This window comes from Cebus imitator, unplaced genomic scaffold (genome assembly GCF_001604975.1).
Source record: "Cebus imitator isolate Cc_AM_T3 unplaced genomic scaffold, Cebus_imitator-1.0 Scaffold66, whole genome shotgun sequence".
Lineage (NCBI taxonomy): Eukaryota > Metazoa > Chordata > Mammalia > Primates > Cebidae > Cebus > Cebus imitator.
Genome location: NW_016107381.1, coordinates 4,488,083 through 4,505,306, shown reverse-complemented (window position 1 = coordinate 4,505,306; position 17,224 = coordinate 4,488,083). Strand labels below are relative to the sequence as shown.

Here is a 17,224-nt window from a genome sequence, read left to right as displayed (position 1 = left end):
TTACCATTGGTCTTAGATGGTCATTTTAAGATTCATTGACTTAATGGGAAGTGAGTTTAGTTTTCCTTGCAGAGCATCTAAGATTAGCAGAAGAGGAACTTTACTTTAGAAACAAGTAGAAGGTGTCTCTACATGCTCTGAGTCAGCACGAGGGGGTGTGTGTGTATATATATGTGTGTGCGCACATGCGTGCACAGGAAGGTAGGTACATTTTTTCCATAAAGGTGACTGCATTTTTCCATAAATAAATACTATAAATCCAAGCATTTTGGGAGGCCAAGGCAGGCAGATCACTTGAATCCATGAGTTTGAAACCAGCCTGGGCAACATGGCAAACCGCTGTCTCTACAAAAAAATACAAAAATTAGCCAGGTGTGGTGGCTCACGTCTATAGTCCCAGCCACTCAGGAGGCTGAAGTGGGAAGTTTGCTTCAGCCCAGGAGGTCAAGGCTGCAGTGAACTGTGATCATGCCACTGCAGTTCAGCCTGGATGACAGAAGTGAGACCCTATTACATAAAAAAAGACTATAGTTTTGAGTATATTTGAAATACTTTAGGGTATGTTAGATGCTAGTTGTCTATGTTGAATCAATTTCATTTTATGGTTTGGCAGTTTTAAATTCTAGGATTGTATTTAATAGAATTATAACCCATAAACCTAGTAATAGACATGTGTAATGCAAGACACCATAATTCCTGTAAACTTAGTTTTTGGAATTTTTTTCTCTCTTTTTCTGTTTAGTTTCCATCTTTTATCCACAGCCAAAAGAGAAATCCTCAGACGCATCTGAAGGATCCGGACATGGTCTGGGACTTCTGGAGCCTACGTCCTGAATCTCTGCATCAGGTGTGAACCCTTTTTTTCTATTGTGTTATATCACCTGGGCTGCAGTGTTTATGCCTCCTCATAAAGTATCTCTCCAGTTTTGCCTATTTTATTGGAATGAGCTTCCTCAGATTTCTTGATGATGAAGAATTTTGTAATGACTGGCTTTATTAATCATCCCCCCCCCCCCCGTTCATCAGCCTTAAATGATGATAATGATAGATAGCTAGCAACATTGTCAATTGATATTTAGCATTAGTAAGGATGAAAGTCTGTAGTATAAGGTAAAGCTCTGTATTAGGGATGTGAGGGGAAAATAGTACCAAACAAATTTGCTATGAAAATGAATTTTGAATAACAAATTAAGCTAGTTTTCAGGTTGTTTTAGCTTTCCTTCATAGAATTTTTTTTTTCGTGTCCACACATCACAGAAACCTTCATAGAATTTTGAGTCAAACTTTTGAATAACAAATTAGGCTAGTTTTCAGATTGTTTTAGCTTTCCTTCATAGGATTTTGGGTCATAGTATTAGTGATTTACATATCATCCTGGTTTAAAATTTTTATTTTTCTATAAGTAAAATAATAGTGGTAACCCTTCCCATGGGCAATTGGCTAGCATGTTTTATGTCATTGAGGGACTTTTTGGAAACGAAGGAATACCTTTAAAATCTAGGATGTTTTGATTTAAATGAAAACATTTTAGGCTTCATATTTCTGTTCCTTAGGTTTCTTTCTTGTTCAGTGATCGGGGGATTCCAGATGGACATCGCCACATGAATGGATATGGATCACATACTTTCAAGCTAGTTAATGCAAATGGAGAGGCGGTTTATTGCAAATTCCATTATAAGGTACATGTTACCTTTGGGGCAGAGGGTACAAGGCTCTTACCACACAGCTCCTTGTTTTTCCTGAAGGATTGAGCAAAGATTAAGGCTTCTTCCACTTTTGATCAGTTCTGTGAGTATTTTGTCGGCTACCACCAAGGAGATAACTTCACACTGTCCAATTAGAACTGTGTGCGATTTTTCTTTAGTCTCTCTTTTACATGTGGCCAGAGGTAAGACACATGGCTGTGATCAACAGTTTAAGCTGCTTTTTTCTGGATCCTGTGTCCCTTGCCGTATATATTTAGAAAATGTGCTGCTTTTGTGCTGCCAGTGGTTAAATGTTTCTCTACTGGCAGCTTCATGTTGAATACAGCTTTCTCCCTGAAGTGGGAATATCTAAGCTTTTGGTTTGGGCTCAAGGAGGATAATATAGACCTCTTGGCTAGGCAGAAGGAAATAATTTCCACCTAGTTTAGCCTAGCGCTTTTTTTTTTTTTAAGACTGGAGTGCAGTGGTATGATCATAGCTCACAGTAACTCCTGGGTTGCAGTGAACTTCTTGCCTCAAGGGATCCATCCTGCCTGAGCCTGCTGAGTAGCTGAGACTATAGGCACACACCGCTGTGCTTTGCTGATTTTTAAATTTTTTTTATAGAGATGAGGTCTTGCTGTGTTGCCCAGGCTGGTCTCAAACTCCTGGCCTCAAGTGCTTCTCCCAACTTGGCCTTCTAGAGTGTTGGGATTAGAGGTGTGAGCCACTGTGCCTGGCCTTAGCCTGGCTTTTCTAGAGTTCTTGCTGGAGTTTGGAATCAAGCTCTAGAAAATAATAAAGTGCTATGATGCTTTGCCTTTCTTAGCTCTGAGTAATTATCCTGAGCATAGATAACTTTTAGGGCCCAGAACGGGGCTAAGACAGCTTGAAGCATATCCCAATCTCACTATCACTTCCAGCATCCAGTAGCATCTTTCCAACATCATTTCTTCTAACCTTTTAAGTCATCCATCTATTTACTTAGCATTTATTGAGGTTGTATTATGAACAAGGCATATAGGTAAAATATTATACTATTTTTTAACATTTGCATTCATATAGCCAGATCAAATCAGTTACCTCTGGGGAGGGTTTTGAGAACATTTTAATCAGCTGAAATATTTTAAAGGCCCTCTTTTGGCATAAGCGTGGCATTTATTACAATGAGCGATACTACAAGTGAACTCTGGCATGTTAGTGATAATCCCAGAGAACTCCCAAGGGCTACTTAAAAACAAGCTGAGAACCTCTGTTTCTAAATACTGCTGCTAGAATAAGCAGAAAGAAGTGGGCCTGTGACCAGTACTGGATAATCCCTCTCTTAATGATACCAAAAGCCCTGCTTTCTTCTTTATCTGAACAACTTAATGTAGGTGTATCAAACAGAAAAACTGTCACCTCTTTTTATATTCATAACTTGGATCTATAATCTTTGACAAGGAAAAATTTTATGAAACAATTGACCCATTGGCTTGTAATTGCCAAAGGGAGCAGTTTAGTGTTACTTAGAGCAAGACTAAATGGTTATATCTGGGGCAGCCAGTCTAGTTGGTAGCTTTGGAGTTACATCAACCTGAACTAAAATTTTCATTCTCCTAGATAACTGTGGCCTTGGGCATAGTATTAAAAGTCCTTTGAGCTCCAATTCTTGTCACTGTAAAGTTGGCATAATATTACCAGCTGTACAAGTCCTGGAAAGATTGGATTGCTTGATGGTCTGTTATCCTAGGGCTCTGTAGCCTAAGATCTATATGGATTCATCAGTCTGGATTATTCTGACCTAAGATTATTCTTTTCTAAACCTAAAGGATTCAGTTAAAATCAGAAAGGTATTGCAATATTATCGCACAACTTAATGTATTAGCTCTGGGTGATCGCACATGGTGACCTTCATTTTTTTAAATCCTGAAGGTGGCTTTACTTCTGGTTCAGTAGTAAGAGTTCAAACCTTGTCACTGACTAGAGAGCTGGGATTTCTGTGGTAGAAATAGACTAGGGTTCAGAGTTGATTTTTGCTAAGGAAATCTTTCCACAGCATTTGGCTTGTTGGGAGGTCTTTCAGAATAAGATTACATGGTCAGTCCATCAAAGAACAGTATGATATGATAACAGAAGCACTTATGAAGGGAAACAGCTTCTCTGAGTTTTAATGGCTTGCTTGGAAAGTCAGAATATTAACTTTGCCTGCTCATAGTCAGAGAACTAGTTCCAAATGGCTGTACTGAAGTTCTTTTCAGCTCTGTGAGCTATGATTTTATGGTTTATTTAAAAAAAAGGAATAGGGCAGGGGTGAAGGGATGCTAGCTGAGCACGATCTCAGTAACTGATTTGAACGATTATAAAATGGGAATTAAAACAGTACTTTATGATAAAAGGGAGATACTTTAATTTTATTAATCCTTTGTCTACTTTTAAGATATATTTTAATTTTTCTGGTTTGGAAAGTAACATGAGTGTAAAAATTCAAATATAGAATACATAAAGGGAAAGATAGGATTAATTTTAAATATGAAATGTATAGATGGGATTCCCTCAACATTTAGGAGTATTGGGATAAGCAAGTAGAATTTCTTATTGATAAATTTGTTAGTATCAGATTTGAACAATAGAAGTATTGTTATAAAGAAAGTTCATTTTTGGGGTGTGTTACTCATAAACCTTCAATGAATTACTGATTAAATGTTGATAACTTTGCCAATAAGTTTCCATTGGAGTTTCTTTCTTTCATTTTGTAGACGGACCAGGGCATCAAAAACCTTTCTGTTGAAGATGCAGCAAGACTTTCTCAGGAAGATCCTGACTATGGCCTCCGGGATCTTTATAACGCCATTGCCACAGGAAACTATCCCTCCTGGACTTTTTACATCCAGGTCATGACATTTAGTCAGGCAGAAACTTTTCCATTTAATCCATTTGATCTCACCAAGGTGAGTCAGTAACAACTATATTGTTTTCTTTTTGAAGTCTAAGTGCCTATCAGCATCTTACTTCCACATTTCTGTTTGTAATTTCATTGAATATGTATATTATTATTAACAGGCAACAGATTGTGAAAAGCTGATGTACTTTTGCCTGGGGAAAGTGTCAGTATTTACCACTTACTATTGTGAAAGATTTAACTAAGGCACTCATCTTAAATTCCTATGTTTTATTGGATTTAAAAATTATTTTCATTGGCTTGATTGTATTTGAAATCTGATATTTTTATGGGTAGCTTTAATTTCCTTCGGTTGATTGCCTGGTAATTGTGAATATGACATCATTTTCAGATTTGGCCTCACAAGGACTACCCTCTCATCCCAGTTGGTAAACTGGTCTTAAACCGGAATCCAGTTAATTACTTTGCTGAGGTTGAACAGATAGCCTTCGACCCAAGTAACATGCCCCCTGGCATTGAGGCCAGCCCTGACAAAATGCTTCAGGTGAGCCTTGTGGGTTGAGATGTTCTGAGGCAGGTGTCCGTGTGCACATGCACACACAAAATGTGTAGTTTGGCATGATCTTTATATGAGGAATTAACAAGAACATTACTTAAACTTTAATCTGGGTGCTTAGTTACCTTGTGGGACTCACTGAGGTGAACTATCCTTCAATGAGAATTCCTTGAATAAACCAAGTATAAACAAAATTCCATGATAGAGTCCCTACATATGTGAAGACAAGAATACTTAGTCTCTTAATTAAAAAAAAAAGATGTAATAGAAATACCTTAAGCGTTGGTAAAGTAAAGCATCGTTGGTTCAGTCTATAACTGATGGGGGGGGAGTATGGTTAATTAATTATAATACCTTGGTAAGCCTAAGTTTATTCATTTTCTTCTTCTTCTTCTTCTTCTTCTTCTGCTTTTTTTTTTTTTTTTNTTTTTTTTCTGAGGCGGAGTCTGGCTCTGTTGCCCAGCCTGAAGTGCAGTGGTGTGATCTTGGCTCACTGCAACCTCTGCCTCCCAGGTTCAAGTGATCCTCCTGCCTCAACCTCTTGATTAGCTGCGATTAGAGGCACCTGCCACCATGCCTGGCTAATTTTATATTTTTAATAGAGACAAGGTTTCGCCATGTTGGCCAGGCTGGTCTCAAACTCTTGACCTCAAGTGATCTTCCTGCTTCGGCCTACCAAAGTGCGGGGATTACAGGCATGAACAACTGTGGCCAGCCTCATTTTCTATTTCACAATGATGCTTGAATTTTTCCATTTGTAAAAAGAGATTTAGGGATGATCTTTATGAACTGAATGTATGCTGCCAGTGATAAAGGCAGTGGATTAACCATTCACCTTGCTATGTTATTAGGCCCCATCAGTATGTTTTACATTACTTTTCAATATGCTTTTTCAAGAGTACCAAGAGTAAAAAATTCTACTTTGGATCAGAATCAGTAGGAAAATAATTGGCTTAATAATTACCATGTAAATCAATCTTTTGTGTTTTTGGACTGTGACCATGAAACAAAGGTTAAAGAATGCCATAAATCAGACCACAGTGACCAAAGGTTACTTCTTATGTAAGCGTCTGATGCCAGTTCAGGTTTCAGTCTACGTAGCGGACAAGCTAAGATTCCCACTTTTAAAAAAATAACTTTTTTGTTTATGACATTGGGGAACATCTGAGGCTTTCATAGAAAGTAAGTTTTTCATTAGTTTTTAGTTCAATTCAACTATTATAAATTGAGTGCCTGTCTGTTGTATATGGTGGACTGTCTTGGGTGCCATAACATAAGGCAGAATGCCATGGTGATTCTGAAGGCAAAATTTTGTCTGATAGGTGGTCGACCATGAAGTTTCATGAACAAGGTAGCATTTGAGATCGTTTTGAAGAATAGATAGGATTTGATTTTCAGTAGGTAAAATGGGGCAGGAGAAGGACATGAGCATAGGTACAAAGGTGGACCATGTTAGGTGTGTTGAAATTATAAACAGTGACTCTCTCCTGAATGAGAAGAACAGAGTTTGGATAGATTCATTGAGTATATGTCAGAGGGGACCTTAAGTGCTTGAGTAGGAGTTTGTACAGTTGTCCCTTCTAGGAAAAGGAAAGCTTTCTTCAGTTTGGAGAAATGTGGTCTGGGGTAAATTGAGTAGAATCACTCTTCTTGGTGATAAATAGAAAAAGTGGGACTAGGGGTTGGGAGTAGAAAAAGGAAAGTTAAGCAACTCTCAGAGGAAAAGCAGAAGTTGCATTGAAACCCTAGAGTAGAAGAAGCCAAAACAATGTAACCCTGGGCCCTAAAACTCCCTGCCTGGTAGCTGAACTGGGTATAAGGGTGAGCCTAATGGGATTTGCCAAGGCATGAAATTGTCATGGGCAGAGCTAAGGCTGCATAACCCTGCTTATGTAGGGAGGGAACAGATTGAGGAATACACGGTTACCTAAACTCTTTTCACAAGAATCTAAGTCACCATGGGTCTCTGGGACCTCAGTGGGACCCTCAGGCAGTCAGCAGCACTGGGTCATAATTTGAAGAAGAATGAAGATTTGAATGGAGAACTAGGCCCCTGCAAAGCAAATACATATTCTCTATACCATAAGAAAGCAAATATCTAAGGCAGCTATTCAGACAGTAGGGAAGAGAGCCCTGAAAAAGGATGACAAGTAGAAATTAATGTAATTTATATTTGTATTAATTTAAATTCTGGCAAATATGTCTATTTTAAATTCAGTGTAGTCTTTATAGTTTTTTTAAAATGAGTTTTAGAAAGTGTTTGAAAGAGATTTTGTAAGCTTGTCGAGTTATCGTTTCTAGCCTAGCTTTTCCCCTCTCTTCTTAGGTCATTTAGGTATGAATTCCAATACCATGGAGCCTGTGAGGGGCCGTATAATTGGGGAGGGACTGTTGTACTCATTTAGCCATTTGGTGACCACTAAGGAATGATTTGAGATTTTTTGAGTAGGTGAGTAGGAAGTATGTGGATTGTCTTGTTGGACTGGAAGTGGAGAGCCAGGTAGGAGGGCTTTGGAGTTATTCCTGCTGAGAGCTCACGAGTGCTGTAGCTCACGACTGCTGTAGCTTAGGCAGTGGCAGTATATTAATGGAGAGTGTTTACAGGTGCCTTTTCACAAGGTCATGTTAATAAGTTTGTAATATCCAAAGTGGTGAGCCACATCACGGTGAAATGGACAAATAATATAATACGTCATAGAGAGATTATCCCCTGAGGATCTGAGGATGCAGGTGCAGCCTTTCTTGCTCTCATGCTCTGTGGTTTATCAGGAGTTGGAGAGCTGGGCCTGTTACTTGAATGGGAAAGCCTTTCCCACTCACACAGGTTGCGCAAGGGAATTCAGGTATAGGGCCTTGGGGAAGGCCTAGATTCGAGCTGGTGCCAGGGTATGGCCTCACTGTGCCCATTTCCCAACCTTTGTTGGTCTCCACCCAAAGGTGGGGTAAGGTTGCCTGACGAACACAGGGTGACACAAAAATCAGAATTATATGATAGAGGCCACATCCAGGAGTTGCCCAGGGCGCGATTGGTGCGATTATATCTCCTATCCTGTTGATAGAGTCAAGAGCACAATTTTTTGAGCCAAAGGAAACAACCAGCTTCCAACCTATAGCTGAGTTTTCGTCATGGCTACGTGGCCGGTCATCTAAATATGAAATGATGATGGGAGGGAGTCATTCAGCCAAAAGCAAAATATTGACAGAACAGTGGGACTGGATTAAGTCTGTTGGGATCAGTGATTTGGTACAAGGTTATTGCTTAAGTTGCCCTATTCAATTTGGGTTTATTTTACCTCATAGAATTATGGATATAAAAATACTTTTAAGGTTCAAGACCAATGATATATTCAATGAAAGAAAAAATTGCTCATAGAACTATGAATAATGAGAATAGTTCAATAATTAGATATTAAGATTAATACAGAATTTATCATAAAGCTTTTTGTTTCAGCATTAACTGAAAGAAATTTCAAAATGCTTGCCACCCTGCCTTGGTTAATAGGGAACATAATTTAATCGTAGATTAATTACCTTTGGCATTTTGAACCATAGCTTTTTTTGTTTGTTATCTAGAAAGTCTCAGAGCTCAAAGTGTATCTGAGTTAATTCAGAAGGCAGCATGGGAGGTACTTTTTTCTGATCTTGCTGTGTTGCCCAGGCAGGAGTGCAGTGACACGATTGCAGCTCACTGCTGCCTCAACCCGTTGAGTTCAAGCAGTCCTCCCATCTCAGTCTCTTGGAGCAGCTGGGACTACAGGCACATGCCACTATACTTGGCTAATGTTTTAAATTTTTTTGCAGAGACAGGTCTCGCTGTGTTGCCCAGGCTGGTCTCAAACTCCTAGGCCCAAGCGATCCTCCCACCGTGGCCTCCCAGAGTGCTGGGATTATGTATAGTAGGCATCAGCCACAGCACCCAGTGGGAAGTGCTTATTTGAAGAATTTCCTATACTGTTGGTTTTGTAGAAATCTGTTGCTTTTTGTTAACAGCAAATGATTGGTTCCTTCCCTGGAGTGGGGGAATGAGGAGGAATAGAATTAATTCAATATTTCAGTTAGTGAATGTTCTAGCAGTATTTATTTTATAATGTGATACTTCCTTGGGAATAGCAAGTAATACTGTATAAGACAAGATACTAACTTATGTAGAAATTACCTAGAACAGATGTGAAGATTTATGGTTGGCCATAGGGCCTGGGAAATTAAGAACTGTTTAGTTAGGTAGAACTCATTTCATAAGGTAGAGGCTTGATTCTTAAGTAGGGGGATAGGCAGAATTTTGTGGTAAGCGTGTACAGAGTGCTTTGTACTTCATATTTCAGAATGAAGTTTACAGCCCATGCCTGTGTTATATGTTACTGCCCCTGGTCAGTGTCTATTGCATTTATTACTGCAGGGCCGCCTTTTTTCCTATCCTGACACTCACCGCCACCGCCTGGGACCCAACTATCTTCAGATACCTGTGAACTGTCCCTACCGTGCTCGAGTGGCCAACTACCAGCGTGACGGCCCCATGTGCATGCAGGACAATCAGGGTAGGCCTAAAGATGTTCGGCTCCCCCTGCGTGGGCAAAGGTCATGTGGAGCAGATGGGTGGGATGTCAGGCCAGTGGCACTCAAGCTGGCCACGCAGGACCAAGACCTCCTGCTTGGTGAAGGTGCTCGCTAGGTGCTGCTTGCTGGGCATTTTTTTTTTGCCCAGCAGTGAAGATGTAAGCTGCCTGAGGAATCTCCATGCTTTTTATCTATTGAGAGTTCCCACCTCAGATGTTACTTGTACATCTGAGTAGTTAAAAGCAGGGAGGAAGATCTTTCACACTGGTTAGAGTATAGTAGCATCCAGCTTGGGGGTTAGGTTTTAGAGACACTTCACCCAAACAGACAATTCCTTAACTCTCTGTGAAATCACTGAGATTTAGACCCTTGGAAATGCAAAAGCCAAGAGTTGGAGTCTTTTGTTTCTCTTTGCAGTTCTGTTGTGGCCTGGAGGAGCAGGTCTAGTATAATTTGGAGGGAGCTGGAATTAGCAGGGAAGCCTGGGGAGAAGGGAGTAGGGGAGACAGAGCAAGTCAAATGATTATCCTCCCTTCACTTTTTTCCAAGTGAATAAAGTCACACGAATCAACTGGGGAGATGAAACTCCACCACATTTTGGATTTTTGGAACTCATTTATCAAACTTATGATTTTTTTCTTTTAACTACTTTTTTTGGTGTCGTGTACAAACAGCCTCTAGTTCTAATTACTTATTCTAATAAGTCAAGCAGAATGCTTGATTAAAATTTTTTCCTTTTACTATTCCACAGTTTAATATAGATCTTAGTTATTTTCTTTTCCCATTTAGGACACGTGTTTTAGTAATAGACTGCATATGTTGATCCCTTCAGAAATTTTACTGATGATTTATATTTATAGCCACAGGTGTCTATATTCAAACAAAGTTTACTTTTCTATTATAAAAATAATACACGTGTCCTAAAGAAAATTTGGAAAATATGGGAGAAAGAAGAAAAGAGAGAAGAAAAATTCCCTTATAGTCCCAACAGCCAAAGGCCACAGCTGTTACATTTTGCTTGCTTGCTTGCTTTATTTAATTTATTGAGACAAAGTCTTACTCTGTTGCCCAGGCTGGAGTGCAGTGGCATGATCTTGGCTCACTGTAGCCTCCGCCTCTGGGTTCAAGCGATTCTCATGCCTCAGCTCCCCAAGTAGCTGGAATACAAGCATGTGCCACCATGCCAGCTAATTTTTGTATTTTTAGTAGAGACAGGGTTTCCCCATGTTTGCCAGGCTGGTTTCGAACTCCTAATCTCAGGTGATCCACCCCTTCGGCCTCCCAAAGGGCTTGGATTACAGGCATGAGCCACTGCGGCTGGCCTGATTTTAAAAGTAGAGCATTTGGGCTGTGACCTTGAAGCTCCCTGAAAGAGCTTACTTGTTCCTGTGGTCAGTGTCTTAAAGACAATCCCACTTTGAGTAAAGGTCAGAGCTCATTTGGAAGTAGGATTTTAAAAATTAGGCACATTTCAAAGAGCTAATTCTTAATGAAGAAAACACCATGATGGCTGGTTGTTGGAGCATTTTGCTTTTCATACAGATGTGGCTGATCTGTTGAATTTCTTGAGCTGATAATTGGGCTCCATGATAGTATGCTGTCCTTCCTTCCCCTGCACACACACTTGGTGCCTTGATGAATGCCATACATAGGCATCTCTTGATTACCCACTGTGGATAATCTATTATGACAGTGAGCTGGCTAAAATTCCAATCCCAGTGTAACTGGTTTGCTCAAATCACTTCATATGTTTCTGGGCCACTCCTGTTTAAGCAGTGTGTGCTCAGGTAATGAAAGCTTCTGCCACTGTCAGCCTAAGCAAAGTATAGTTGAGAAAATAAATATGCCAAAATGAAAAAAAAAAGCCATATAATTTATTTCAGAAGTCATAGAAAATGTTTTGATTGTATTTGTCACTGTTTCTTTTTATAAGTCCAGATAAGTAAGTGCTAATATACTTCAATTACCACATTAAAAAAATATTTTTTTATTGATCTGTGGAGGGTATTAAAGTAAAGCTACAATGGAATAAAGTCATCATTGTCAGTAAAGGAGAGATACCCTGAGAATCCTAGAAGAGTTCTGTAATGGAAATACCACATATGCTGGACTGGAGAAGACAATAAACCTAGAGTTCCAATCCCATATCTGCCACTGGCTACTGTGTGACCTTGCAGCAGTCAGGTCACATCACAGAGTTCCATGCTTGTGTCTGTAGATTCAAGGAGCAGAACCAGAACTTTCAGATTTCTCTCAAGAATTTTGTGATGCCGTGTTTGAATTGAGCCCAAGTCCAAATGAAACAATTTTACAAGTTAATTTTGAAATGTGTCTTTGGGTCTCATCCCTATGTGGTGGCCAAATCAAGCCTGGATAAACTTCTACATGTGCTGGTAAGCCTCAGAGGACTTGATGGATGAGATTCTTTGATGTGTTGGAAGGGACTTTGAAATTTATTCATAAAGACTCAGAGTGTGGCAGCCTGTGCAAGCATTTAGCAGGTGGCAGTGTTCCCTAAGAATCTTCATACTACCTGCAGCTAAATGTGGGAAATTAAAAATAATGTGTGCATTGTGTTTATATCTGTGTATGTGTACATGTGCATCTGATTACTACTTAAATTTATTTCTCATCACAGTGACTACTTGCAGATTTACTTGACTGTTGTTATTCCTAAGTGAATCTGGGTGGTTTTCTTTCGAAGGTGGTGCTCCAAATTACTACCCCAACAGCTTTGGTGCTCCGGAACAACAGCCTTCTGCTCTGGAACACAGCACCCGATGTTCTGCAGAAGTACGGCGCTTCAACACTGCCAATGATGATAATGTTACCCAGGTAATGACTTCTTTGTCTGCTACAGGAGTCACCTGCTAATTCTCCTGGTCGATGTCTGCATATTCCCTCCCCTCCCCAGGCCACTGCCCAAAGTGCCTGATATGTCTTACATTGAATTCAAGGAAGACTTGTCTATAATACTAAATTGGGCCCCTTATTGGGTGGAGTTGAAGGGTTGTTTTACTCTGCTCTTTTGCCTCAAGGTATGGAGACTCGTCTCAGTTCCTGCAAACTTTATTGAAGGGCTATGGGGAGGGGGGCATTGGGGAAAGAGTGATCTCATGGGAATTTAAGGAATGAGCGTGAACAGCTTATGTGCAGCCAAATCTAAGAATCTGAGCGGGACAGCCCAGGTTCAAAATAGCTCCAGGAGCCTTGACCACAAGAGTGTGAGCATGTCCACTGCAGGGCTCACCCTTCACATGGCTTAGTTATTTTCCATCTGTCTGCTTCTGCTTGCCAATGCTAATTGATTATTTTTACCGCATCTTCTTGTTTTCTCCTATCTGCCTCAGAGCTTCTGTTTTATTGTTGTGGCTTTTCCATGACCATCGCCTAACTCTCCTTTACGTCATCTTTCTTCATGCGTTATTTTATTTTATTTTTTTGGACCACCTTTTACTCTTTCTCTCAACATGTCTATCTCAGATTCTAGAGAGACAGAATCATGTTGACTTGGCTAATCTTTTCACCCCAGGTTGCACCATTGGCCTTGGTCAGCCTCTAGTTAACTGCCCCAGGTCAAGTGCTCATTCTCTTTCCACTCATCTATGGCTGCCCTAAGGGCTCTTTCAGTACATGCTATGAAGGAGAACCTCAGACTTGGAAGGGCCTGTGGGTGGGCAGGTGCCTCATTATATCACACACAATAAAATAATAAAGGTATAGTTGTTTTAGAGCTCTGTTTGAGCAGTTAGTGTTAAACTTAGTATTTAAATTAGATTAGAACCTATTTCTGATTTCTCAGTTTGTGAATGTGGGTTCCAAGTAAAATATACTTAAATACATGAATTAATTCACTGTGAGAATATCTTTGTTTGAAAAGCATTTATGTATATACATATATGTGTATATATAAAAATGAAATTACATTGTTGTAGGATAGAAATCATTTTTGGAGGATCTTAAAACATTTCCTACAAACCTTTTATATAACTGCATTATTTTTGGTGATGCAGATGACACCAAGTATATTACAGTATATTCTCTGCCTCTCAAGAATTTTGCCTATGTGAGGTCAATACAGGTATAAAATCAGTTCATACAACCCCTGCAAAAATTAATGAGGCTATTGCTTACATATGAAAACTTATTATGTGCTCATCCTTATTTTATAAAGAGAATTTGTCATCACTATGTAGGATGTAGTGTGATTTTTAAGTAATAACAATACTGTTGTTATAATTCTGTAATGATGAGTCACATGGGAAATACATAAGAAGATCCAGATTTATTCTCTTAAAAATGATTGGGCGTACATCTGTCTGTGGCACACTAGCTTGTATCACACTTACTCTCTCATGGAGAACATTGAAAAGGTAGGTAAAATACATAAAGCATTTGTCTTGGAGAGCTTACAAAACAACAAGAATTTAAGGGGCCAAGATCAAAGATAGAGAAGAAGTGCAGAGAAGTAAGCTTGACATTTGGTTTCCTTTCTTCTTAGGGTATTTGTTAACTTGTAAGCACTGGTCCAGAAGCTGAGTGGTGTTTACCACAGTCTCATGAGTCTGAAGGGACAAAAACTGGAATTCAAGGTCTGCTAAGAAGCATAGCCTCTAGTTATACTCTAGTCTTTCAGTCGAAATACCTGAAGAGCCATGCCTATGAGTAAAGGCAAACATGAAATAAACTTGCTCTCAGAAAACCTGGAACACAACTTTGCCTCTGCCCTGTCTCAGATTGGATTAAGGTGATCTATCTCTATGCCATCTGCCAGAAGCAAACAAAATTTTCTTTGGTGGAAAATAGAACCTCAAATGATCTCTAGACCTTTTTATATGGAAATGTTAAGCATTCAACAATAAATGACCAGGCATCTAACACATTAAGACCTTATGACTGCAAGAGAGAGAAAAAACTCCCTGCAAACTGATAGTAGAAACAAACCTAGTGGAGGCTTAAATAATGGACCTATCAGATACAGGTTTTAAAATGACTGACGAATGGTTTAAGAAAATAGATGAGAGCATAAAGAATTTAGTAAGAGAGCTTTAAACTATAGAAAAGAGTTGAATGGACATAACTAGAAAATGCAACAACTGAAATTAGAATTTATTAGGTGACTTTTAAAGGAGGTTAACATGGCTGAAGAGAAGATTAGTGAATTGGAAGATAGAACTATAGATATTATCAAGACTACTTTATTTGAGAAGTTCAGTGCTATAGTGTGCTGTGGTTGCTCCACTGCACACCACCCCTGGTGACAGAGTATGTACACATACTTTTTTTTTTTTAACCCTTAAAACTGTAGGCTGGGTAGAATGGCTCACACCTGTAATCCCAGCACTTTGGGAGGCTGAGGCAGGTAGATCACCTGAGGTCAGGAGTTTGAGACCAGCCTGGCCAACATGGTGAAACCCATCTCTACTAAAAACACAAAAAAATTAGCTGAGTGTGGCACTTGCAATCCTAGCTACTTGAGAGGCTGGGACAGGAGAATCGCTTGAACCCGGGAGGTGGAGGTTGCAGCGAGCTGAGACCGCACCATTGCACTCCAACCTGGGTAACAAGAACAAAACTCTGTCTCAAAACAACAACAAAAAAACTGTAGATTAACCAAATCTCTGAAACAGAAAGTTTTTTTGTTTTTTTTTTTATAATGGATTTTATTCAGTGGTGTGTTGATAAATATTTAACAGCTGACTCCCTGGGGAGAAAGCCCTGGTTTGTAGTGTTTATCCATTTTCATGGTGGAAATATTTCACAGGGCTGATTTCAAGCTAACAATGTGATGTCACTAAACCTGTGGCATTGCAAAATGGTGTACAATATCATATCACTGTTATATAGTATTTCACCCATAGTAATACAGTAGACACAAATGACTTCAAAAACATAAGTAATATCTATTAATTAGGAAACGATGTTCTGAGTATTACTTTTGTTTGCACTATATTTAATTGTAAGTTTATGTAATTTAATCTTTATAATGGCTGTATTTAATAACTTGCTCACAAAATTCCTGAAAATTTGACAGTATTCTACTTTCATAAGCAAGCTGGCTGTAACATTCTACTGGAATTGCAGGAACAAATTCTTACAGTTCAAGATGTTCAAGATTGTAGATTGAGGTGACAGGCTGAGGTGTAGATTGAGGTTCAAGATGGCAGATGGAGATGACATGAGAGGCCTTTCTTCTACTTCTCACATACGGACATGCTAAATAAAATTTTGCTTTTTTTAAAAAAATTTTTACTGCCCCAGTTTTCCTGTAGAAGGATTATTTTTTTTTCTTTTTAAATAATGAAGCTGGGCTAAAGAAACAAAGTTTAATTTCCAAATCCCACAAATGAAAAAGGAGAGTAGTGAGTGAACTTTGAAAGCAAGTATCTCATATGGGTAACCAGACCTGATTTGTATCTTATAAAGATTTTATGCCTCTAGAGGGTTAGGAGTTGAAGCCACAGGCTTTACGTGTTGCCCAGAATTAGAGCTCAGCTCTTAGCATAATGGTGAGAACCAGGAAAGAGCACCTCAACTACCCATACTCAGACTGAGGATGCAGCTTGGAAGCATGTGGGCTCTCAATGGAAGCAGCCAACTCTAAGAAATTGGGAGTCCTTCCCCTATGCTATGCTCAAATGAGGTCCCTGCATTCTTATCCCAGTTGGAACCATGAAAGACTTTAACTGGGAAACAAGTGAATCAGTGAACCCTGTTAGGCCTTTGCAGAGATTATGAGAAAACCACCACAGGAAGACACTTACAACTAGGGTACATTTGGTACTTATGCAGAAGATAACTCCTGTTGAAGGTGAGTCATAAGTGAAAAATTACAATGCATACAAGGAAATCCAATGAGAAATTACACATGCAATAGATGGAAGAATCATAGACATGATAATTGGAAAGAGGCTTTAAAATAAACATACATATTTAAGGAGATGCAGAAAGGAATATTATCAAGACAATAGGATATGAGGAGAATAACAAAACAGGTAGATTTGAAAAAGAACCAAATAACATTTTCTAGAAACAAAAATTACAGTCTGTGAAATAAAAACTCCACAGATATAGCAATCCAGTGGATGTTTTCACAAACTACATCAAATACAGCTGAAGAGAGAATTAGTGAATTGGTGATAGGTCTGAGAAAGTCCCCAGGATATAGTACTTTGATTAGATTGCGTTAATCCAAAATATCTGATTAACTTTGGTATCAGGTGTAAACTTTACTCAAAAATTTAAAAACATAATTATAGCCTGATATTTGACTACTTAGGGAAATGATGCATCTCTTAATATTCATGAATTTGATACTTTGGATAATTGGATATTATTGGACTTTATAAATATTAATAGAACAGCACATAGCACAGAGTCTGGCACATTATAGATACTCAATATTTGTTGAATGAGTGACTGAATGAAATGTAAGAATAAAATCAAAGCTACCGCCTTTTGATTTCACAATTGGGCAGAGGCTGCTTGGATTCACATACCTGATACTAAGCTCCTGTTTTTAATTTGTGGATATTTTATAGATAAACC

The 17,224-nt window shown here is 39.0% G+C and overlaps 1 protein-coding gene across 1 annotated transcript in view; it reads left to right on the top strand.

Annotated features, from left to right (window-relative positions):
• Positions 1 to 17,224, top strand: part of CAT (catalase) — a 35,684-nt gene that overhangs the window by 13,532 nt on the left and 4,928 nt on the right. The window contains exons 5-10 of the mRNA XM_017530534.2: positions 743 to 847; positions 1,554 to 1,679; positions 4,424 to 4,615; positions 4,958 to 5,110; positions 9,519 to 9,657; positions 12,381 to 12,511. Coding sequence (XP_017386023.1) covers positions 743 to 847; positions 1,554 to 1,679; positions 4,424 to 4,615; positions 4,958 to 5,110; positions 9,519 to 9,657; positions 12,381 to 12,511 — 846 coding nt within the window. The remainder of the gene's footprint in view (positions 1 to 742; positions 848 to 1,553; positions 1,680 to 4,423; positions 4,616 to 4,957; positions 5,111 to 9,518; positions 9,658 to 12,380; positions 12,512 to 17,224) is intronic.